General features: G+C 42.8%; 2 protein-coding genes across 8 annotated transcripts in view; one reads left to right on the plus strand and one right to left on the minus strand.

Moving 5' to 3' along the window:
* Nucleotides 1-6,882, plus strand: part of LOC123519333 — a 14,324-nt gene extending 7,442 nt beyond the window's left edge. Inside the window, exons 2-7 of the mRNA XM_045280553.1 lie at nt 782-1,181; nt 1,673-2,018; nt 2,216-2,339; nt 2,670-2,792; nt 3,123-3,260; nt 3,395-6,882. Coding sequence (XP_045136488.1) covers nt 799-1,181; nt 1,673-2,018; nt 2,216-2,339; nt 2,670-2,792; nt 3,123-3,260; nt 3,395-6,519 — 4,239 coding nt within the window. The 5' untranslated portion in view covers nt 782-798 and the 3' untranslated portion in view covers nt 6,520-6,882. The remainder of the gene's footprint in view (nt 1-781; nt 1,182-1,672; nt 2,019-2,215; nt 2,340-2,669; nt 2,793-3,122; nt 3,261-3,394) is intronic.
* Nucleotides 6,883-7,028: 146 nt separating this feature from the next.
* On the minus strand, nt 7,029-15,744 carry LOC123519334 (tax1-binding protein 1 homolog B-like). 7 transcript variants are annotated; one of them, XM_045280559.1, is made up of 11 exons: nt 15,589-15,744; nt 14,400-14,580; nt 13,612-13,732; nt 12,583-12,708; nt 10,881-11,018; nt 10,145-10,295; nt 9,791-9,870; nt 9,380-9,602; nt 9,016-9,223; nt 8,687-8,813; nt 7,029-8,384 (listed from the first exon to the last, which is right to left on the minus strand). In XM_045280559.1, exons 2-11 carry the CDS (start codon nt 14,570-14,572, stop codon nt 8,175-8,177), a joined length of 1,557 nt encoding a protein of 518 aa, XP_045136494.1. In that variant the 5' UTR covers nt 14,573-14,580; nt 15,589-15,744; the 3' UTR covers nt 7,029-8,174. The 7 variants fall into 7 exon arrangements, with proteins under 7 accessions (XP_045136494.1, XP_045136491.1, XP_045136493.1 ...); XM_045280556.1 differs by having other exon boundaries at nt 10,881-11,027; XM_045280558.1 differs by having other exon boundaries at nt 8,687-8,810; nt 9,380-9,569; nt 10,881-11,054.
* Nucleotides 15,745-25,762: the final 10,018 nt, after the last annotated feature.

Raw genomic sequence — 25,762 nt, forward strand, 5'->3', positions numbered from 1 at the left:
CCATTAACCTGCTGGCCCTGAAGATGGCACTGCTGCGTGACCCGGAGTTGAAAAAAATAGCTGTTCCCACGTTTTTTTCTCCCCTCTTCTAATATGACCTTCAGCTTTCCTTCCGTGCCTCCCATCCCTCTGGGTCCCACGGGAGCTGCAGTGGTAGTAGTCGTGGTCGTTAGTTTAGTTTTGGGTACGACTATAGAAGCACGCTTGTCTGTCTGTCTGTCTTTCCAGCAAGTGAAACATTAATTTTTCCTTAGGATCCGTACTTTGAAAGGCTTTGTTCTCAGGACTAGTTTCGAAGGTCACGGGGACTGTCATTCGGGTTCTCGAGGCTTTTTTTTTTTTTTTTTACTTGTCAGTGATGCAGAATACTTGTTAAACTACTGCTTGTCTGTCTGTCTCTCCAGCAGGTGAAACTTTAATTTTTCTGAGTCTTAAAAGGCTTTGTTCTCAGGACAAGTTTCGAAGGTCACTGGAACTGTCATTCGAGTTCTTAAGGCTTCTCTTCTTATCAATGATGCAGAATCTCTGTGATGCAGAATCTCTGTTTCTATATTCGTAAAAATTTATTTGAAAACCAACACATAACGTTGTCGAGGGAACATAGCGAAAGAATAAGCAATGATCTGTCTTCTTGAATCTTATGAGACTGATTATAACATTGTTTTCACTGATATGTGGTTGTACGGGCGAAGAGTCCTCTATTACTTATGTTATCTTAGGCAAATGTGGGATCGTAATATAACAAAAGGCTTTAATTCCTACTTTTAACATTCCTTTTCAGAATGTGATGCATTTAACATGGCAAGAAATACTCAGCCACCACCTCGGACGTACTCCATCACTACCACCATCACTATCATCACCCTTTTCATCGTCGCCACTCTTGCCACCCTCCCCACCCCTACACAAAGCCAAGAGGTTCCCCAAGGATGCGACCTCCACCCTCAGGAGAAACTGGTGTCGTGCAGGAGTGTGAATACTTCCCTCCTGCAAGATTTCTTACAACAAGTCATCACCATTACAACCATTGCACCACAAGACATAATAATCACTACTACCGCAACACCAGATAACTCCACCTCCACCACAAATATCACCACGCCACACCCACACACCACGGCAGAGAGCGAGAGTGAGGGCGAGGCTAGCGAACTGAAAAGCTTCAGCAGTGATAGACCAAGGTGGGTATCCAGTTATGTTCTTGTTCCTCCGACACGCCACACACACATATACGGACATCGGAAAATATAAATATTTGCTTTTATAGTCCTTAATTGTGGTAATTTTGGCCAGTAAGTCTTTATATATATATATATATATATATATATATATATATATATATATATATATATATATATATATATATATATATATATATTTATATTTATATTGTGAAATTACTGTTAGCTACATCTCGTCTTTTCTTTCATCCTATTCCCGTAACTTATGTCTTCCAGTTGCTCCCGTTAGCAGGTCGCCACACGGGATCAGTCTTTCCCTCACTGTCTTTTGTCCTTCCTTCACTCTGCCTTCCATTATCACGCTCTCTCTTTTCTCCTCTTCATTCAGCCACTTTCCCTCCTTAGCTGTCATACATTCCTACACTTGTATATTGACGTTTCCCCTCCCCTAATGAAGGCTAAGTGAGTAAAAAACGCTTTAAATCTTGCAGTTGGGAGTCCTCAGAGATAACGGAACTAGAATGCGTGGGATGCGGCGTTCCTAAGCTGACCCCAACACTCTTTGGCCCACTGGCGACCTTGGAGCGCCTTACCATCGTCGACTCAGGACTAAAGGAGATTCTATCTGATGCTCTGGCCTCCCACGCCCTCACCCTAGTCCACCTTGACCTCTCCTACAACCTCCTACAGTCCGTGCCTGGAGAAGTAGTCAGACTCCCTCGTTTGCAAATTCTTGATCTGCGACATAATGCGATTCACCATGTGACAGAAGGGACGGTGCTCTCCTCAATGCGAGCTCTTCGTTACCTCTACCTGGACCATAATCAACTGGGCCAGGTAATGCTAGAAACAGGGAAGACAATTAATTATGTGATGAGATGCCAAAAATGGAAAGATGTGATGATGAAGATGAAAGAAAAAGAAAAAAAAGTAATAGTAGTAGTAATCGTAATTTGAAATTATATAAGAACCAGTCAATTAATAAGGTGTGCATTTGTTGACACCTAATCCTCTATCTACCTTTTTCCTCTCAGACGCTCAGCAGCAACCAGAGTCAAAGGTCACGCCAGTCCGTGTTTGACCTCTGGGCCGCCGACGAGGACACGCGCCCCTTACCTCGCCTCTCACACCTGGGTCTCTCTTTTAACGCCATCAAAGGTAAGAGCTATAGTAACCTGTTCCTTTGTTGATAATGTACGTTAATTTGATGTTATTCTACACTTTTTGCTCTGTTGGAGTCAGTGCAAAGGAGGATGACAGTCAGAGCTGAGTCAATAGGGAGCTTTAAAAGGTTAGATAAGTTCATGGATGGGAATGATAGAAGGAATTAGGTAGCTTAAATACAACAGGGACTGCCTCGTATAGGCTTGGCGGCCTCTTGCAGCTTCCCTCTTTTCTTATGTACTACTACTACTACTACTACTACTACTACTAATGATAATAATAATAATAATAATAATAATAATAATAATAATAATAATAATACAGAGGTACCCAGCGGAGGTTTTGCTGCCCTGCCTAGTTTGCTCCACCTGGACCTGAGTCACAACTTGTTGATCTCCCTTCGTGAGTCTGACCTCCCGTCCTCTCTCCTAAATCTGGACCTCGGAGGTAAGCCTGAAGGAAATGTTCATAAGTCTACAAGCTCAAATTCTTCTGTCAGCATTTTAGGTTCTTGAATTGATAAGTTAAATTTTTGTCTGAAACCTTCAAGTTCAGTCTAAATTTGTTTCATAACTTCTGCAATGCCTTGAGTCAGTTTAGTAATAAATCATACAGTAAGTCAGTCTAGACTAATAAGTCTGTCACTCTAGAGTGATTTTTCTTCTTTTCTCAAAAAAAAAGTTTAGTTTATTCAAGTCCATCATTCTAATAAAGCCTACAGTGTTTAGGAGAGAGTCTGCCAAGTGAATGCAGCTAATCAGAAGCTCACACCTGCAGGTAACCCTTGGAGCTGCACCTGTGAGGCAGCCTGGATCCTGGAACAGTACAGCACACCCCTCCCCTCCATCACCATCACCTCTCCCATCTGTTTCTCACCCCTACACCTGCACCGCCATCACCTTGACTCCCTCTCAGGTAGGCTTGGTGTATGTATGCATGTGTGACTGTGTGCATGTAAAGGACTTTTGTAAATTTAATATAGTACTGTATATTAGTTGTCTCTATATACTTTTAATGATTTGCTCTCTCTCTCTCTCTCTCTCTCTCAGCCACAGAAGTGTGCCCACCAAAGGACGACTTGAGCAACAGCCAAGAGGACCAGGTGGTGCACATTGGTGATGACGTGCAAGGACCACTGAAAGATGCCTTCATGTCTGTCCGTTTGCTGAATGCCACGACCCTCACCACACATGCCCTCCTTATTTCCTGGAGGGTCGATGCTGCCTTCTATTCCCTTAGCACTCCTCCCCTGCAGCCACTGTCCTGGGCTGTAACAGTGCGGAATGTGACACAGGACCCCAGTGAGGTTCAAGTCACACACCTGAGGCTAGAGAGGTACAAGAGGGAACAGCCTCAGTGGACACCTGGTGATGGTTTGTTTGCTGAGGTGCTTGGAGGTCTCAGTGCAGACACAGCTTATGTTATCTGTCTCACAGTGGTACAGAGCCACCGCCTATATACTCGGCCAGGCCACTGCCTACATAGCACCACTCTTTCCACCATTTTCACCCTTTCCACACCCCGACCTCCTGGCCCTCCTGCTGGTGCTATACCCGAGGCCCTGCAGTCATATTCTACACAAGATTATGACATCCACACAGAGGCCTTCACAGTGTGGAGTGAGCCCCACTCAGCCTCCCTATCCTGGAATATCACTGTCCTTCCCAGGGAGAGTCGAGCAAGGTCCCTAGTGCCACACGAGAGCCAGCTGCTGCGCCCACTGGGGTGGAGAGTGTCCTATCGCCGCAGTGACCAGGATGGAGAAGGGAAAGATAAAGAGACAGAGGTGGTGTTGGTGAGCCGTGGAGGAGAACCCCTACAAAATTTTACAAATAACTACTCTATTGAGGGTCTCCAGGCTGGCTCAAAGTATGTCTTCTGTCTCCACACTCTGACTGATGAAGAATTGATGGAAGCTCTGGCAGGGAGCAACAGCAAGAGGCCACAGCAGAATATGTCTCCCCTGGAGCCCTTGCCATGGGAAGCACACTCACATACTCTGCCTACCACTACACAAGTTGTAGATTCTAGAAGAGGTGGTGGTCACCAGGAATTTGAGACTAACACTGGTAATCTGCCAACAGTTTTGCCTCCCCTCCATCCCAATCAAGCTTCATCTCCTACCCACACAACTCTGCCTCCTCCTGAAAGCAAGCCATCCTTCAATGCTCCTGACATGACAAGCAGCCACAGTTTTCCAGCAAACCCTCCCCCCACCTCATTGTCCTCCACTATCCCATCCATCTCTCCTGATCTTTCCCCTGCCCCTCCTAACTTCCCTCCTGCCCTTCCAAACTTTCCTCCCTCCCCTTCTAACCTTCCTCCTCCTCCTCCTAACTTTCCTCCTGCCCCTCCTAGCCTCCCTCCAGTCTCCAATAACCGTCCCCCTCGCCCCTCCCATCCTCCATCTAGTGGGGGATTTGTGTACACCAGCTCAGGCAAGAGGATCCCACTGCCCTCAGGCCCCTCAGGGCTAGTGCCACCCTTTGGTGTGCCACCACCCATTCCTATGCGTGATCCTGGGCCACGCCGGGGAGTGCCATCACCTCCCACCCATTCGCGACCTTCACGTCAGAGATTCATCTATGAATTTGAGGAGACCTCACCAGTACCACCACCGTCACCATCATCACTCTCCTCTGGCTCACGGACTCAGATCTACACCTACCAAACACGACGCCGGCGGGCAGTGGAGGGACACAAGAAATTGCCCTTAAAGACAACACCTCTGTGCCGCCAGGTGGTGACACCTGTTGAACTGGATGTAGTCCTCCCTGCCACCATTGCTGCCACTATCTCCTGTGCCACCACAGTGGTGGTGGTGCTGTTGGTGTGCTGCTGCTGCTGGCCACGCCGCTGCTGCCGCCGGAAAAGTGCCTGGCGGTCCCGGTCTACTCATGACTTGCGGAAGGTGAGCACCATCTCCGCCCCATCCCCTGTGACAGTATTCTCAGGACACACTTCAGTGATGGCTGGCACGGGAACAGCTCGGAACAATGGCGGTGCAGCGACCTCCAGGGAGGAACTGCCAGCAGACTCAGATCGGGCAGGACGCTCCATTTCTGTGACCTCCTCCTCAGGCTACCTCACTCCCCTCGGTGCTTCAGATGGCCGTGAGCCACAAAGCAAGAATCCAGATCCAAAGGCAGCCTACCTCTCCCTCATGCAGAGCCGCCTTCTGCAGAAACACAAGGACATGCCAGACTTTCACCCCGGGTATGACATCCCACCCACAGCCTCCAACAAGACACTCGTCGGCTACGATTACCCACACCCGACTCCTGTTGACCCCACAGATGGCAGTGGGAGGAGATTAAAAAACCCAAGCACGTCCTCACCGCCACAGCTGCCGTCTCCCTCCAGCAGTGACTCCAACTTTAATGTCTCCATTGGGAACACTCCAGAGCCCAACAGGAACCCAGCAGAGGTGAACCTAAACATTCCCTTCCATCAGCTCAAGAGCTCCGGCCTCACCAAGAGTGTTCATGTCCCTCCCAGAGACAGTGACAATTCTGATTACATCTACACTGGAGAAGAGACGCCCACCTCCACACCAGTCAGAACCTACCTCAAGCACCCGCCACCCTCCAAGGCCCGCCACCGCAAGTTTGGCCAGGCACAGCAAGGCAGCCAGGAGCATGGCAGCACGCTCCAGTCTCTGAGCCGCTCCACACCTGACCTGGCCACAGCTGGTACTACACAGGCAGTATCAGAGTTTCCTCCTGGTAAGCCAGTTTCACTCCCTCCTGAAGTCACTGCTGTGGAAAACTCAGGATATGTCAATTTTCCAGCAGTTCAGAATGATACTCAGTTAAGCAGCCAGCAGAAACAGCCAGTGAATAGCAACATCAATAACAGTAAGGAGCGAGAACCGTTCCACACCTGGGCGGGGCACACTGCCAAGGCTCGGCCTGGCGTGGGTGAGGTAGTACTTTCTGGCGGAACACTCATTGAGGTTCCTGAAGGTTACGTAGTGCCCAATGCACCCAAGCCAACACCCTTCATCAGGCTGTTGGTCCGTGGCCAGGATGAATCCAAAGACAATACGCTACAAACGGCATCATTGCCTCCATCTATACATGAAAGTAATGGAGATGACAGAGACAGTGTGACACATCTCACTTCCAAGAGAGATAACAACAGACTTATCATCAACACAGCAGTGGCTCTCTAGCATCACAAACAGTAGTGAAGTGTGAAGGGAAATATTGAAGATACTTCCCACCACTCGTACAGTGAAGATCAAAATATGTGCCATGAGACTGATGATCCACTGCCAAACTGTGACATGCAAACTTGCAGAAATTAAACAAATACATTGTTGCAGTTGTTCTAAAATCATACTGCCAGTAGACATTATAAAGTTACCAGAAGCAGCTGTCTTGCAGTCTCCTCCCCTGCTGCCACACACCAACACATGGAGGCCTCAGGCACTACACAGAGGCTTCCTACAATCACAATAAACACTGAAGTGCAATACTACACTGGATTTGTAACCTCTATTCTTGTATTATAAATAAAATGTATATAAGATGTTGGTCATTGCATGTCTAGTCTTATAGCAATATATATATATATATGGTGGAGAATCTTGTATATGTGTATATATGTATAGTGGGAGTACCTCATAAATAGTGAACAGGATCTGATCACCAACAACTGCAGTATGCCACAAGCACTGAAATACAACAACTTGTACTAGGATATAAAAACTGAACTTTTTTATATATACATAAATTTTAAAGGCCTTCCTGTCATACTATGTATAACAATAGAACTATCATAATAGAGCACATTATAAATGCAGCAGATATATTAAAAAAAATAACTAAAGCAATTACTTTGCCATAATAACACCTCATAGATAAAAAACAAGACAAAAAAGAGAAACAAAGAGCTTTGGCAAATCTATCTATGCATTATTAATGCCATGGACAGAGAGAAAATATTCATTAAAAACATGTTTCTAATATCATATAGCAATCAACAGTTTTATAAATATTTACATTATAGATATACTATTTCAATCATACCAAGATCCTCATCTTAAAAACCTTTATGAATGAACAACAGTATCTTACAAAATTCAGTATATGTACAATTCTTAAGTAATTTGTAACTTGAGAACTCCACATGCAAGGATTATCTCTCATAACACACTTGCACAGTGCACAATGGTATGTATGCTGGACAACTGGAAGTGGAATTAGGTTCTATAAACTGAATCACTGAATCAGCTACCAGTTTTCATACAAAACCTGCCTGACGTTTCCAGTAACCCAGAACACCAGTGAAACAAGATGAGACAAGGACCACCACCTTACAAGAGTTATGGAATGTTAGGTGAAGATCTTGCTCCTTCCTGTATGCCTTAGTTACTTTTGTTCAGTGATGAGCTTTCAGGACTCCACTCATTCTTCTCATCCCTCCCCAAGAATATAAAAAAGATTTAGATATTTCAGCCCAGTTGCATAAAAAGATCTATAGATATTTCAACCCAGTTGCAGCTGCAGCTCATCAGTAGTTCAGCATTTGTAGAACAGGACTCAAATGTTTTGTTCTTTCATCTGTATTATTTATAAATGTCATGGAGATAATTAGTCAGGTTCCAAAGAGTGAATAATCCTCATTACACTGTAACTAAAATCATGAAAGCACCTTGAAAACTCCAAGGACTTCCAATATAGTCTGTCAGTAAGTAAGAGAGAAGATGACAGTCTCTCCAGGAATGTTCAATATCACAGTCTGAAACACAATGCACATTAAAAGAAAGGCACCACAATCACTCACTCTTTGTGACATGCATGTCTGATCACCATCATCAAGGCTTCAAGAAATTACCTCAAAGCCATTCTCAACTTCAAAGTGACTGACAACATGGGACTCAAAGGACTCCTGGGGAATCACCCTCGGGAACACAGCATTGCACATTGGACACACACGCTCGTCCTCCACCTCCAGCGTTGGATCAGGTGAGGTGCTGACAGTGCGAGTGTCTGGCCGGAAATATTCAGCCTCACGCCCTTCATCGTCACTCATCTATTAAGAAAAAAATTGTATTTTTCACATGCTACTCATAAATAAGGCAATGTTTTTTAGTCACACATCAAATCATAGCTCTAAAGTTTTTCTTACATACTACTCAATAGCTATAGCAACAGTTTTAGTTAAACATCAAATTAAGGTTTTGGAACTTTTCTCTTTACTTTTATGGGGTGATATGGTGAGAAGCACAAGATAAAAGAATACTACTTTAATCCTTGCTTCACCCTGAGTTTCTCTCATCCAATTCCAAGCACAACTTTCAATACAGCGTTATTTCAAGATACAAAGCTTCCTACCTGAACCTGTCTCCAGTCAAAGGGACTCTGTGGCCTGTCATGGGTCCTGGCACCCACCTCCACCAACACATTGTTGTCTCCGCTGCTCTCGTGTCTTATACCGTCAAGCCTCTCAAGCCTCGTACTGCTGGTGATCACGTGCATGTGTGTTACTTCCAATCACTCTATGAAAAGGTCTCACCATCATTAAGAGTTATGAGTAGTTATCAGTCAACTTCCATTTCCACAAAAAACTCCTGAGTAAACTGGTTATATTTTTGAAAAGTGAGGAGAAAAGGAACAATAAACAATACATTCTTGCTCAGACCACCATATTGAGCACCACTGACCCATTGGAGCCTGTGCCAGATACAAAACTAGAAGGGAGAACTGATCCATAGGTGGCCAGTCGGCTCTGGCAGGTGCCTTCATCATCCTGCACCTTCTGGAGAGCTGTGTCATCCACCTGGCTGTGAGTTGAGGGAGTGAGTGTGAGTGTCGAGAGGTCACGGTCCCTCTGGCTCAGCATTGTTCCGTCTTTACTTGGCTCAGAACTCACTGGAAGGTTGAAAGCGATAGACATGAGTGAGTCAAATCAAGGCAATGATGTACACACATTACCACTTGATATAAAACTAAAACAATCACCAAAGCTCAAATAGATTTTGAATGGCTTTCATCTCTATCTTTTGACTCCTTATCACTTCAGTTCACCTCTTCGGGAGCTAGAGGAATGTGGCAGGGAGTGTATGATGGGGGACAGGAGCAACAGGCTATGGTTCTGGTCTTGTAAGCAGGATAGGAGTTCTTTCATACGACGTGTGGCATTCTGCAACATCTTCTCCTCCTCCGTGTGATTGCTACTCCACAAAGATGCCGAGTTCCCAAGCTCAGTGCTACTCACCTGTTGACACATACCAAGTAGAAAAGTCCCACACTGAAACCATCATCCATTTATAAAGAAGTGTTAAATGGTGAGAATACTACACTGGTAATTAATACAACAGCTGAGGACCAAAGGTTATACTCTTTACTGTATTTTGATTTATTCCAATTTTGCAAACTCAAAATATTAGATTCATCAAGAAAAATTATCAAAAAGAGCAAAAGGAATGGTATAGTCACCTCCTCATAACCATCCAACATGTTGTCTCTGTATGATGGATGGAACCTGGCTGTTAGGTCCTCAAAGCTATCAAGATCATCTGCAAGGAAGAGAAAAAAAAAACACCATCACACCAGCAGACAGAAATCTTACTGCAAAAACAAACAAAATCAAATATATATAAAAAAAAGACAAACAAAAAAAAAGATATAATATTTTGAAGAAACCTTATTGCAGACAAACGTAAGAAACAAATACCCATAGAAAAACAAACAGAAACAACACATAGTGCTGTGAAGTAATCTTACAGCAAGAAACAAACACAAAAGAATGAATATACCTAAAAACTAAAAAAAAAAACCTCTTGGCCAAACCTGAAGCGGAGGAAATCTTCCGTCTGGAGGCCGTTGTGAGCTCCGAGGCAGAGGCAGCAAGACCAGCACCTCCTGGCAGTGCCTTCACTTGTGTGGCAATGAGACTTAGCTTCTCCTTTAGCTTTTTGTTCTCTTCATTCAAGACGTTCACCTGGTGATGGGATGAGGTGGTATACACTTACATATAACAAAGAAAATCAACAACACATTCACAAGCCAAGGCTCAAAGAGACAGGAAGAAACCAGAAAGATCAATTATACAAGGGAGTTAACATACTTTCATTACCACACACTTACATGGCTAACTATTTCTTGCATACAAGGGGAAGATAAATGAAAGATGCTTACAACCACTGAATCTTCCAGAAATGTGAACTTCATAACATAATACTAGTTACAATGTGCTGCAAAAACCAGAACAGTGACCACAGATACATACAAAGATACCTTCAAAATTCAACAGGATAATCTGACTGTTATCGTTTTTATGTTCAAGATGCTGTACTGTATACAACCCCCATGTCACAGACTCAGTTCCCAGAGTGTCTCTTGTGGCTATAAATTTATACTGCCTTCAGATCCACTCAGAGTTTTCGTACTCTAAACAAAGATTAGGCAAATTCATGGATATGTGTGTGCATTACATACTAGGATTGCCATGTGTATGCCTGATTGTTTCTTGTAGCTCCACTTATGTCTTAGGTATGATAGCAGGCAAGAATCCCAGCACACTGACCTGCTTGGAGAGGCGCCTGTTGTCCTGCGTGCTCCTGGCCAGCTGTCTGTTGAGGTTCATGTTCTCAGTGGACAGTGTGGTGAACTTCTCCTTCAGGTTGCAGCACTCCTGATGCTTGGAGTGTATTTCTTGGTTCAGCTGTAAATTCTTCTCTCTAAGTTTTATACTGTTTTCCTGATCAGGTGATAGAAATGAATATTTCAAATTACAGTAACAAGAATATTGTCATCCAACTCCTATTTGACAGACAGTGGTGAGTAGATTCTTACTACCTGGATTAGTCTGAGAGTGAGTGTGACTTGCATCATGCAGGCACCAGAACTATTAAACCCTTGAAAAGCTGTAGTGAGAGAACAATCAACTGTCAAACACATTCAAGCCTAAAGAACTAGCTACATAATTCAGTGCTAAAGCATGAAGTCAAGTATTGTGCACCATATGTGAGGCTTAACTAGGAAGGCTTTGTCCTGTAGTGACTTCATACAGGCTGCTGGCAAAACAAAACAACCTCAATGTCAACTTCAATGTGTGGGTTCAAGCTGCCTGTGTCTAACTGTTCCTCAAGCTACTGGAAGTCCTCACTCGCAACCTCTTGTCCTGAAAGGCTGGCAACAGTAGCTTTAGGGTTGATTCACACTATCGGTCCGGTCTGGCTTCGCTCTCGCTCCGATCTCACTCTGGTCAAGGTCCTGGTGCATTCACATGTACGGTTTGCTCTCGCTCCGCTATCGGTCCCATCCCTTCCTCTCCTTCAACACTAGTGGAAGTCACACCACCAGTGACGGAGGATGAGTGACTTTTCTCCATCCAATTTGGCAGTGATCGCCACTGCACTTAACGAAGAAGAAAGAAAGCAAAAAAGTAGATTGTGGGTTCATCCTACGCTGAAAGATAGAAAGAGTGAAGGAGAGTTCCATGCTTTATATCCACATCATATTGATGATGAGACTAAATGTTTCAACTACTTGTGAACATTGTAACATTTGAAAAAAAAAAATACTTTAAAAAATTGAGGATGAAAACCACAAGATGTAATTAACTTTTGCATATTTTTTTTCCAGTGTACTCATATATATATATATATATATATATATATATATATATATATATATATATATATATATATATATATATATATATATATATATATATATGCCAACTGTAAAAATTATCCTTATATCAGTGATAAATAAAATTTTATTCTCTATCTAATTATTTATCCACCTTTTGCATGATCCCATTGTAGTGTTTTCTTCTGATCCTCCATGTTTTATAGGATGAAAGGCAGAAACATTTCCCCATACAAAGGCTGAATCATGACTGGAGCGGACCGTTGCTAGTTCACACTGGCTGCAATAGTACGGTCTTGCTCCGCTCTCGCTCCAGTCAAAATATCTTTTGAATGTATCACGACTGGAGCGAGAGCAAACTGTTACCGCCAGTGTGAATGCTTACATTGAAATGCATTAAACATTACTGGACCGGACCGAGTCTGGAGCGAGAGCGGAGCACGATCAAACCTATGGTGTGAATCAACCCTTACACTCAACACTAAACCCAACCACCATGGCATTAATAAACCTTTACAGTGCTGTATTGACCAGTGCCGTTTAAATAAGAGTTTTAGCATATGTACATAGGCAATAGTTTGGTTTGCCTTGAATAAAATACAAATCCCCAAGCAAACTACAAGCAAGTATACCTGCAGCTTCCCAATCTCTCCAAAAAGTTCAGATTTGCCCGTAATGAGTCTCTGATTATCGTCTTCTAAGAGAGACACTTTCCTCTGCAGCTTGTGGTATCGGTCCTTCATGTTTCTGAGAGCAACCTGAGGTGCAGGGGAGGAAACATCATAGTGTGGGGTGCTGGTGTTCAGTAAAACATACATACAAACATACACATAAATGCTCTCAAAACACCCATACCTGATTATATAAAGGAATTAATCTAAAACTAGCTTATAAAGTTCAGGAGGTAAGATAATTTGTAATAAAACTATCTACATCTAGTGAAAAAAGCTGTATATTAGCAAAAAAGTATAAAGCAATGTGCATTTTCTAAACCTAAGCCTCTAGTAAATGTTGATTTAACTGAACAAAAGAATTTGTGTGCTACTTTTGCTAACAAGTGAAGCTGTGGAAGAGAGTGCAAAGCAATTTCTCTATGTGAAGAGTTGTTGTCATGAGGAAGACAGGAGTGCATAAGTGAGGCTATGTGGAGACATGAAGCAGTAAGGAAGTTAGGAAGGCATTAGTGTGTTTTCTGTATATAGATATATGGCCATGGAAAAGATATGAGTGCAAAGGAGTGTCTCTATATAAAGGAAAGGAGTGCAAAAGTGAGAGTCTGTGGAAAGATGTGAAGTAGCAGGGAAGTTAAGAGTGCACAAGTATCTTTCTGTATAAGGGTGAATGGTTATGGGAAAGACAGGAATAAACAGGTGAGACTGTACATATGGGTGTGAGTCTGTGAGGAATGTGAGTGTGCCATGTGCCGAGTACCTCTATGCTTGATACTCACAAACACCCACTACCATAAGTCACTATCAGCACACTGACACACAACAGGAGGGAAAATGTACATAAGAACACTTCATTTGAATGACACATATGAGCAGAACAATAGTTTATACCAACAATATACAATGAAGAATGAAAGCACTAGGACTAACTGAAATCACTATATACCTAAATGCATGTAGTAGTAGTATATGAAGACAAGATATGTGTACCTGCAGGGCATAGGTGGAGCCTGAAGCATCAATGTTGTAGTTAGGGGATGGTTCTGGAGTGCGGGGACTCGTGGCAGGGCTGGTGGAGGAGTAAGGGGAAACACTCCCTCCCAACACACGTCTGTATGAAGCATTAGGAAGCATTAAGAAGCATTAAAGCCATGTAACACTGGAACACTGATTCACACTCCTTCAGCGACTAAATCAGACCCACACACTGTGAAATACAGGACAACATATGAATAATAGTAAAATATTAAGACAAAAGAACAATAATAATGTGCAATTCATTTTAGTCTTTTTGTGCAACCTGGCATAGAAAAATAAGGATGTTAAATGAAATTATAATACATTTTTTTAGATGAACAGAACTGATTCAATAAACAGGTTGTTAGTGCTGAGTCATTAGGGAACTCTAAAAGATTAGATTATGGATGGTGATGATAACTGGAAATAGGTAGGCATATTTCATACAATGACTACCACACATATAGGGCAGATGGCTTCTTGTGGATGATTTATTTTTTATGTTCTTATTTTTTAACAATGATGAAAAAAATACAGTAAAAATTTGGCTTGAGTTTCACAAGTGACCTTAGCTATCCTAATCCTCTTAAAATGGCCCAGGTATTTAATCTTCACATAAACACAGCCTAGTACATAAACCATGCCTGCTGGAAGCCTACACACAGCTTTACTCTATCCTAAAAAAAGAATGAGGAGTTAATCTTTAAGTATTTACAACAACACAAAACAGAAGCCTGCCAGAAGCCTCCATACAGCCTCACCCTGCAGTCATGTGTTTCCTCTCCTGCCGGGGCTGAGGGGTGAGGGGGGGTGGTCGTAGTGCTGACCGATATTCCTTGGCGGGGCCCTGGTACTCTGAAGTGTGCTCAAGATTGTGTTCTGTGGTTTCCTGTGATCCCAAAAGGCTCACATCATCCTCAACAGGCTCAGCCATAATACAAGCTGGAACAAATGAAGCTGTGTTGTGATTTTGGCTCTACAAGATGGTTATTAGGAAGATGCAGCTGTGATCACTCCCTCACTTGTGCACTCTCTCTAGGCAATATATACTACTTATGTTTTTTTTTTTTCTGAGTTGCTTATCATTGTGTGATAGAGATTTAAGTAAGCTAAGACACACAGTGGCCTTGCTGCAAATGTAAAAATCTTTTTGGAGAGAAGTCTGATAGGACTGAAATAACTCAGAGAATGTATTGTGTCAAACTTTTCCCAAGTCTAGTAATCTCTGTACCTTTCTCTCAACCCTGTGCTGATTCAGACAATTATGTGTGTTAACATGTTGGTTTCATGAGAGGGGATTCAGATGGGGTATATTCCTCCCAGTTAAGTTAGGTAAGATTAGCTTGGCACCACATGAACCCTACATCAACACAAGTGTTGATTAGGTTAGGTTAGTGGCGTCGAAATTTTACTTCCCCCATCCTAAATCTCCAGTTTTCCTAAGGGCCCCAAGCTTGTGAGAGGGATCTGGGAGGATAGGAGGGGCGGATCTATTAACATTACTGAAATACAATGACACCAGGATCCTCCTCTACATTCTTATGTGCTTACACCATGCATAGATGGCAAAAGAAGAGTACTCAGCTGAGATACTACCAAGGTAACACTGTATTGTGACCTAATTCCCTATTTCTCGCCTCACTAACGAAGAATGAGATAAGAAAACACAGGACACACACTTCCTGCCCTCTATACAACATATGTCAGTCATACACTTCTGGTACAGCAGGGAGAAATACACAACACCCAAAGGAAATATACGTCTTAATAGCACAATACAATACATGTATTTCTCGCTGCACAAACAAAGAACGAGATAAGAAAACATACGAGGCCAAACGTCAACCTTCCATAAAATAGATATCAATTCTACATTTCCAGCACAGAAAAAAAAAATTAAAGAATGCGTATCTCAATCATATAATACTGGTGACCAACATTTATACTTACCTTCCAAGACTCATTTTTCACAAGGTCAATAGACACACATCGTTCCTGACTCAACCTCGCCTGTGGTATAGTTGGATCTCCCCCAGTCCCAGGTATAGAGACAAGGGTTTTCATCACCACCTGTTCTCAGTACTCTGTAGAAAGAATCAGGAGGATATATTAAAGCATGGCGGTGGATTTATAGGCTTAGAATATCTTTATAAAGCCAGGTTTAGTCATCTATACTAGTTGAGTTTACAATTCGTGTTTTTGTTAGAGTTATTGCTTTGGTTGCAATGAGAAGTCGTACTATTTGTAAGTATGACGGACAGACTAGCTAGGAAATGGTGCTTGTTTTTCTAATTGCAATTGATGAAGGTGATTAAAACGGTAAAATATTGGAAACTATGAATGATACAATGAAGAAATATGCTTAACTGTTTTTCTGACTGTAATGAAACGTGAAATTAGCGCATTGTGGTGATTGGGAGAAATATGGTAGATCCTCTTTGTGATGGACACCGGACAGTCATGTGACTGAACAAGATATATATATATATATATATATATATATATATATATATATATATATATATATATATATATATATATATATATATATATATATATATATATATATCATTCATAGTTCTAGAGCAGTTGTTTTGATCCTGTAAACTGTAAAGTGTAGAAAGAGCCGCCACGGTACAGTAGAACCATACGCGCTTTGGGGTCCGAGGGACCGGGTTCGAATCTTGTCCACGGTCCGAGTGTAGGTTGGGCTCCCTCAATCGGGGCAATGGTTTCCTAGCGGGTGGGCTTTCAGATAAGAGGTACCTCAAAAAGTATCCCCTTTAGCCCATAAATTCCCGTCAAAAGCCCACATGGTATATATATATATATATATATATATATATATATATATATATATATATATATATATATATATATATATATATATATAAAGATGTAGAAAATACCGCTTATTATTTTTTGTCAATGCCCATGGTTCAAGACCGCACATACACACACACACACTATATCACCATCTATCAGCGAAAGAAACACACACACACACACACACACGCTAAGTACCATGAAAGAAAAGGACACACACACACACACACACACACACACACACACACACACACACACACACACAGCCACCTCCCCCTCCAACACCCTCCAGCTGGGAACTGGGTGTCAGTGGTTCCAACTGGAGGGCTCCCCCATAACGAAAGATAAAGGCAACACACACACACACACACACACACATCACCATCATCCACACACACACACACACACACACACACACACACACACACACACGCTAAGTACCATGAAAGAAAAGGACACACACACACACACACACACACACACACACACACACACACACACACAGCCACCTCCCCCTCCAACACCCTCCAGCTGGGAGCTGGGTGTCAGTGGTTCCAGCTGGTGGGCTCCCCCATAACGAAAGATAAAGGCACACACACACACACACACACACACACACACACACAGTCTCAGTCCTATCCGAAGATCGCTCTATGAGCTCTGAGCTTGCTCCGTAATGGGAAGGCTGGCTGGGTGACTACCGGGCGACCATAGTGAATTACACACACACACACGCTAAGTACCATGAAAGAAAATGACACACACACACACACAGTCACCTTTCCCTCCAACACCCTCCAGCTGGGAGCTGGGTGTCAGTGGTTCCAGCCGGTGGGCTCCCTCATAACGAAACATAAACACACACACACACACACACACACACACACACAGCTCAGTGGTTAGAGCGCTGGTTTCACAGCCAGATGACCGGGGTTGACTGGCCGGGTGGAGATACACACACACACACACACACACACACAGTGAGTAGGTACATGACACACACACACACCCTTGTTGTCCTGTGTGTGTGTGTGTCTGGTGTCACCTATCCAGATCAAATAATGAGCTCTGAGCTCGTTCCAGGGTAACGTCTGGCTGTCTCGTCACACACACACACACACACACACACACACACACACACACACACACACACACACACACACACACACACAACCCACCCCACACCCTCGGGCCTGGAGCCAGGTATCGGCCTGGGTCCAGCCGGGGTGGGGGTCGGCCCTCCCTTGATGACGTCACATATATTCGTTACGCAAATCATTTTGAAAATGAGGATTCCCAAAAAGGCAGCTGGACACGAATGTTATAAAAATTCTGACTCGTTATCAATCGAAACTAACTTCTAAAATACAAAAACATTGCCGAGAAAAGGAATAATAAAAATAGCTCAAAAATATACTAAATAAAGTATTAGAACTTCGACTTGCTTAAACACAATTTCAAAGCCCACCAATTTCATTCAACTGAATCGATAACGTTTTTCAAAAATTATGACTATCATTTCGATATATCAAAACCTGGCAACTCGCCCTATTAGAAAAATAATATTTAAAAATGACGTTGTTTACAATATTAACAGGACTACATATCATTCTTAAAGTCCACATCTTTAACTTCTCAGGAGCCTTGCACACTTTTCTCATGATAAACCATCTTTTGAAAACACAAACACTTCGCTACAACCTCAAATAAAAATCACAGATAGCGGAGGTAAAATTTTAGCGTATTTTGGCCCTCCCATTCAAGTCATAAACACCCTCTACATCACCGTACTTCACTCAACTCAAGCATGGAAGACACGTAAAACACTGCGAACTATCATTAGAAACCCTTAAAAGGCACTTGTGACTCGAAATAAATGAACTGAGACAAATATAAATAATAGTGGAAGTCGAGCATCTGGGACCGGCATTTTGGGCGGGAGCTGGTGATGACGTCACAGCCTGGGGCTCGTGACGTCATGGGTAGGCCCGCTTCTTCTCACTGAGCCTCCATAGCACACAAATCAGGTAATTGCGGATATATCTCAACAACTGACATGAAAGATTAGGCCTATGGGTCCACTTTGTGACCTGTCTGGCCTGTAATGAGTGAGAGATGAGGCAGATAATGGCTGAGAGAGAGGCGGCGGGTCAGGGATCGGTTTGTTTACGTTTTCAAGATTTGAATTATTTGCGTTTTATAAGTATGTGCAGGTGTTAGTTCACTGATATGTTGTCCTGGAGGTTACCAACGTTAGGTTATGACATGGCACCACCGTGAAATGATGAGTTACACCAATATATTACTTACGTTAGCCAAAGACTGCTCGGCGGCGGCTGTCCGTGTCACTAGCAGTCACCCACACTCCACTGTCCACGTTGTGTCCTCAACCATGTTTAAATAGTTAACCTCTGATTACTGAGAGGCTACACACACAATATTCTCTTCGCTACTATAGATATCACTATTATCGGTATCTTCATCTCCACCACTCACTGTCCCTCACGGCCAGCGCCTTGTCCTGCCAAGTGCAGAGCGGCTCACGGACTGGTACCGGCAAATACTGGTACCAGCCTTAACGGTACTGTACCGGTAAAATTTTCCGTACCGGTAAATAGTCGAAACGGTACTGAGCACATATACAGCGTGGAGGTGGCTCAAGGCGAGCGGTGATGGGTAAGACGGTAACATTGAGTCATTCTCACTCTCGGTACCGCTCCACATTGGTACCGACTGGTTGCCCTGGCGCGTCGGCGCGGTCTCGGTAGCTCGGCGAGACGCGTCTGTACTGGTACGACTGAATGTACCGGCATCATTTACGGTATCGCTTGACGCTTGTACCGTCTGGCGTCTGTGCCGGGACTCTGCTGCTTCCTACCGCTAAGAATGAATAATGTGTCGGCACCACACGGCGGATCGGTGGCCGGGACGGGTGGCGGACTGGCGTCTGGCGGTGCAGTAACACTGCAGTTGGCCATGTGCATTTTACCATTGCTACTACTACTACTACTACTACTACTACTACTACTACTACTACTGCTGCTGCTGCTGCTGCTGCTGCTACTACTACTACTGCTGCCTGCTACTGCTACTTCTACTACTACTACTACTACTGCTACTTCTATTACTACTACTACTGCTGCTGCTGCTGCTACTACTACTACTACTACTACTACTACTACTACTACTACTACTACTACTACTACTACTACTACTACTACTACTACTACTACTACTACTACTACTGCTACTACTACTACTACTACTACTACTACTACTACTACTACTACTACTACTACTACTACTACTACTACTACTACTACTACTACTACTACTACTACTACTACACATAGGATTAAGTGTACGAATATTACAGACAAGCCCAAATTATCTCATCCCGCTTAGGAATCGAACGCGGGGCCTCTCAGTTGTGTGAGGAAGGTGTCAAGTCAACTGTCAGCATCCCTATAGATTTGGTCATTCGTCCTTGACGGCTGAGGCCGTTAGGGGTAGTTAGTGCCGTTATTTTTCATCAACCGTGGCATAGTGCTGCATCATTTTATGTCTGTCTGTCTCTGATATATATAATGCATTACCAAATTTTCATCATATTGATTATCTTCTTGTGTATGTAGTATGTATGTATGTATGTATGCATGTACTCATGATAATAAAAACAAAATAATTGTGGTCAATGGTCAATACTCATTGATAACTGACTCAGTGATACCACTCTTTCTTCAGTTTCCGGCCGCGTGGCTCGCGCCCCGCGCGGGACTCCCGTCCCGGTAAGGTGTCAGTACCATTAACGTCTCGGTAGTCTCGGTACGCTCCTACTGGTACTGGTACTGAGTGTGCCGCGCTGGCCGCGCGGCACACTCAGTACCAGTACCGCCACTCGGTAGTCGGTACCGCGGTACCAGCAGCGCGTGCCACTGGCCCGCTGCCTCATTCCGCCGGCCGAGCCGCGGTAGCTCGGCGAGACGCTTCTGTACTGGTACGACTGAATGTGCCGGCATCATTTCCGGTACCGCTTGACGCTTGTACCGTCTAGCCTCTGTGCCGGGACTCTGCTGCTTCGTACCGCTAAGAATGAATAATGTGTCGGCACCACTCGGCGGATCGGTGGCCGGGACGGGTGGCGGTCTGGCGGACTGGCGTCTGGCGGTGCAGTAACACTGCAGTTGGCCGGCATTTTACCATTGCATTTCTACTTTCTACTACTACTGCTGCTGCTGCTGCTGCATACCACTCAATTCATACCATTACGAATTATTTTTTTCATGTTAGTTTGCTATAATTCAGGTATTTCCCATCAGTTTTAAAAGGGAACCACAATATATTATGAAGACGGCCGTGTGTCTTTTATTTATATATTTTTTTTTTTTTTTTACAAAAATATTTATGAAAGAGCTGTGTGATTTGCTTTATGTAGATAGAAATGATAAATGCTAGATATTTAAATTGGCAATTTCCAATACACACGCACACACACGTGTGTGTGTGTGTGTGTGTGTGTGTGTGTGTGTGTGTGTGTGTGTGTGTGTGTGTGTGTGTGTGTGTGTGTGTACCGGTACAGTACCGATAGTATCGGTAACGGTTTCTTTGCACCGGTACGTACCGGTACTGAAATTAGCGGTACTTGCCCACCACTACTAACTGCCAACTGTGAACTGACTGAGTAAGCCTACTCGTCGTGTACTCGTACAGGTCTCTCTTTCCTTCACCCAAGCCCGTGTGTTGGACTGTTGGCACTGTTAGGCTTGTTCTTAGGAATTGGACTATTCCATTAATGTCTGGGTGGTTGTGCGGCATGCACCGCCTTCTTCCCCAACAAATACCGAAAAACACAAATCTTTACTCTTTAGTTTGAAGGCCTGTATTACATTTTCAGCGCATAAATTGAACATGTAATTGAATTATGAAAACCGAGTAAACCGAGTGGTACTCACTCAAATCCAAAAACCGAGTAAACCGAGTACTAGTCGGACCAAAACTGCCATCCCTACCTAGCAGTAAATAGGTAGGATGTAACTCGAGGGGTTGTGGCCTCGCTTTCCCGGTGTGTGGAATGTGTTGTGGTCTCAGTCCTACCCGGAGATCGGTCTATGAGCTCTGAGCTCGCTTCGTTATGGGGAAGACTGGCTGGGTGACCAGCAGGCGATCGAGGTGAATTACAGACACACCTGGAAATACCTGGTATTACACTATATCAGGCTACATATGGAGGAAGAGAGCCAGGGAGGCAATGCAGCTAGAAGGTGCCAGCCATCGTGACGTCACGTAGGACCGGCCCTGGCTTGCGGGCTGATGACGTCACAGCTGGACCCGGCTGGCGGGCTGATGATGTCACAGCTGGACCTGGCTGGCGGGCTGATGACGTCACGGCCCGGCCAAGCGGGTTATTTTACGTTATTTGAAAAAATGGCCTCTTGAAAAAACGCCGCCAGACCGAAATGCTTTACATCTTCGGACTTGGCACATATACTTTAACTAACCCCAAAAATATAAGGAAATTCCAAACCTCAGTAATATTAAAGATAAAAAAAAAAAACTATAAATAAATTGCTGGAACCTTGACCCCCATTAAAATTTTTCAAATGTCCAGCCATTCTCACTTCAAAGGAACAAAACACACTTTAAAAGGTATGATCAGTGTTTTCCAAAACTTTAGAATGAGTTAGAGCCAGAAGTAGAGAATTCAGACAGGTAACATTAAAACTATTGTTGGAACATAAAAACCGTTAGAAAGAAATTCTACTCAACACCGATCCACTAACTAGAAGAGTGAAACACTTTAAAACATGTGAACAATTATCTGAAAGCAGTAACAATTAACTTGATACTGGCTCAAACAAAAAATTTTCCCTGACGGTCCTGAAAATTCGGCGCTAGAAAATATTTATATTTAACATCAAAAACAACGCCAATAACAACATGCTATACCTCACACACGTATGGGAAACACTTCAAACATCGCTAAATACTTGTATAAAGCACAAAATATTACCATTGAGCCCAAACATACAATCTAGGAATTAAGGAAAATAATCCTGGAAACTGGACATACTGGAGTAGGCAGGCATATCCAAGATGGAGGCGGGACCGTGAAGGGATGGATCTCCTTTGTACCACACTCAAACTCACCGTATATAAACATGGCAAGAGCTGGTTGTGACTTGCTTTGAATAAACACCAAAGCATGGTAAGGGCTGTGTGTCATTGCTGTACTCGGCTTGAGTATAGGTAGTCGTGCCTCTGTTGTTCTATTTTGAGGCTTCAGTCCAGTAAAAAGATATGCTGTGGAGGTTTGCATGGAAACACTCAAAACACCGAATCACTTCAACTATAGAGCCTTTTGAGTGTAGAAGTGTTATCAATATGTCACTGAAACACTAATAACTCCCTTAGAATTCCGCGTTTATTCAATTAGAGGCTCTTAAAAGGTTTGGCGCTCACTCGTCCACTTCCTACTTGCACCAAGGACTGGAACTGGCGGGTTTGTAGCAGATGGTACTAGCAATTAACGGTGAACAATTATAAACAAGCTTATTATTTGAAAAGAAAGTTTGCTCTTAGATACTACTGCATATAGATAGTGCAGTAATTCTTGAACTTTTATCGTAGTAATATAAGTAAGTATAAAATAATGTGAATCCTGCTGGTTTCCCATTTTTAACACGCCGCTAAGGTATACAATTGGTGGGAGCGCATTAACTATTAAATGACATTTTGGTCCTGAATGTCTTAACCAGACTACGGCATATTACTATGCGCCTGTTTCTTTTTAATGTAACAACCATTAAACAAGTATAATCATTGTGTTAGTCTGTCTCTTTCCTTAGATCTAATAAAAAGAATCGATCCTACATAACTGCTTTTATTGAACTGACAGCGTCAAAAGGTCTGGAAAACCAGTTATTCACTTCTAACTAGGGGCGTTTCTTGGGACTGAAAACATTAGGGCTGAGCCCAAATCCTAATTAAAGAGAAGTTTAGGGGACCTTCCCGGGAAAGGAAAAAAAAGAAGCTTTCTGTGCTTTCTTTAGCCTTGTGGTGACTTCAAAATATGTCAAAATTAATTAGATTATATTACATTGATATAGGCGTCATCCTGTGTTGCATTTACTGAAAATGAGAAACAACAATTTCTTTACTCTTTAGTGGCTCGTTAATGTACAGTTCTGTCATTTCTTCTGAAGTTTAATTATCCGTGGCTAAAGAAGAAACATCCGGCGCGAAAGCCCTGTATGCCCAGGCCAGGTGACGCCACTTCTAACTACCTAGGAACGAGTGGTTAAGGCTGCTGCGGTCTCTTTACGAGCGACACTTTTCCTTGAGCACCGCCCCGCCAGCGTCCCTGGCAACTTCGCTAGTCGCTTTTTTTTCGGCTGCCAGAAAATAAGGAACCGTCTGTCTGTTTGTATTGAAAACTAACGAAAGATAAGTAATTGTATTTTGGATTGCAAATTACTGCTAGTAAACAGAGCTCCCTTGAGTGAGACAACGAACCACTGCTAAACATGTATTTTGGCGCTACTTTTTTTTTTTTATGTATTTTGACGCGGTAGACAGTCGACAACTTTGACAAAGGTTTGGGGAGAGGAAGGGAATGCTATTGTCAGAAAAGGTAATAATACGCTGCAAAGTCAATCGCCAGCCTTCATCTGAAAACTTTTACATGCTAATACGTTAATCCGGAAATAATCAGAAGAGATGGAAGGCTGAGTGCGAAAAAGGCACGCACTTCATCACGTTCTGCTGATTCGAGTGTATGATGCCTACCTTTCTTTTCTTCTTCTTCTTCTTCTTCTTCTCTCTCTCTCTCTCTCTCTCTCTCTCTCTCTCTCTCTCTCTCTCTCTCTCATAAAAAAAGAACTGAGTGTTCTAGAACTTACTTATCAAAGAAGTGCATGTAATCACTTCAATAATAATAAAGATAATAATAATAATAATAATAAAGATAATAATAATGATAATAATAATAATAATAATAATAATAATAATAATAATAATAATAATAATAATAATAATAATAATAACAATAATGATAATAATGGTAACAACAAGTAGCTACCTATATTTAGAGATTTGTTGGGCTACAGCATGAGGACACCACGTGTGATGAAAAAAAGAATAAAAAGAAAGAAAAGAAAAAGAGAAACGGAAAGAAATATTTAGGTCGGTGCTAAAAACATATATTGGATGAGATGGTGGAGGTTATAGTCTCTCTCTCTCTCTCTCTCTCTCTCTCTGAATAAAAACACACTCCACAAATACACAAAAAAAAAAAAATACAACTGAGTGTAGTTCTAATGTTCACGAGACTCTAATTCTTCGCTTTATTTAGTGCAGTGTCTTATTTATTTATCTTTTTTTATATATATATACTCAGCATGTGACTGGTTTTCAAGGCAGCGTTCATGATTGCAAATAGTTCAAGAAACATCCTGCTTAAGCTTGAGGAACTTGTAAGACATCTGAATAAAGTTCCTGCGAGAGTTTCAAGCGTGTCAAAATATAGGGCATTAAGATATGTCGTGTCGGGCTTGTTTGCTGCTGCCATGTGTATCTCGCAGCGATTTTAGTGTAGTTCAATTGAAAGTCTTACTAACCTTGTGTGTGTGTGTGTGTGTGTGTGTGTGTGTGTGTGTCAACGTTAGGTCTGTCTCTCCGTCTGTCTACCTGTGTCACATTACCTCATCGCAAGATCAAAGTTAGCTCTATTGTAGCCTACCTAATACTGTCAGAGTTGCCACCTCACTTCCCTGCCGTCTTTAGGCTTTCCATTCATTGTAGGTGTGCCCATTGAAGGCTTGATGACTGAGGCATCGGGCAGTCATCCAAGAAAAATAATATTGGCCGACCGGGGAAATCGAACCCTGTCTACCATCTATTGCAACATTGTTTTGATTGATGGATTGCATTATTCAGTGAGTTAATCTAATTTGCTTATTTCATACACTTAAAATTCTTGATACAAATAGTGCTAACCCTCGCAAGGATAACACAGAAAAGTTTCCTGTAACTCAATATATGGAGTAAGGAAGCCATTATTTATTTATTTTTTTTTTTTTCCTGCAGTCTTTAACTCCCCATCTATTGCTGTTGTACCCATTGAAGGTTTGGTGACGAGCGGCCAGTCACCCAAGAAAAAAAATCAATGAGGAACTGCGATTTGAAACAAACATTCTGCACGTAGGCCTACCTGTTTGTGAAAATGCGCAGTCTCCTGCCCACAAAAACATGTGGAATAAGCAAAATAAGTTAATATTTTTTTTTATGTGTCCTCTATTTG

This window comes from Portunus trituberculatus, chromosome 45 (assembly GCF_017591435.1).
Source record: "Portunus trituberculatus isolate SZX2019 chromosome 45, ASM1759143v1, whole genome shotgun sequence".
NCBI classification, from domain to species: Eukaryota; Metazoa; Arthropoda; class Malacostraca; order Decapoda; family Portunidae; genus Portunus; species Portunus trituberculatus.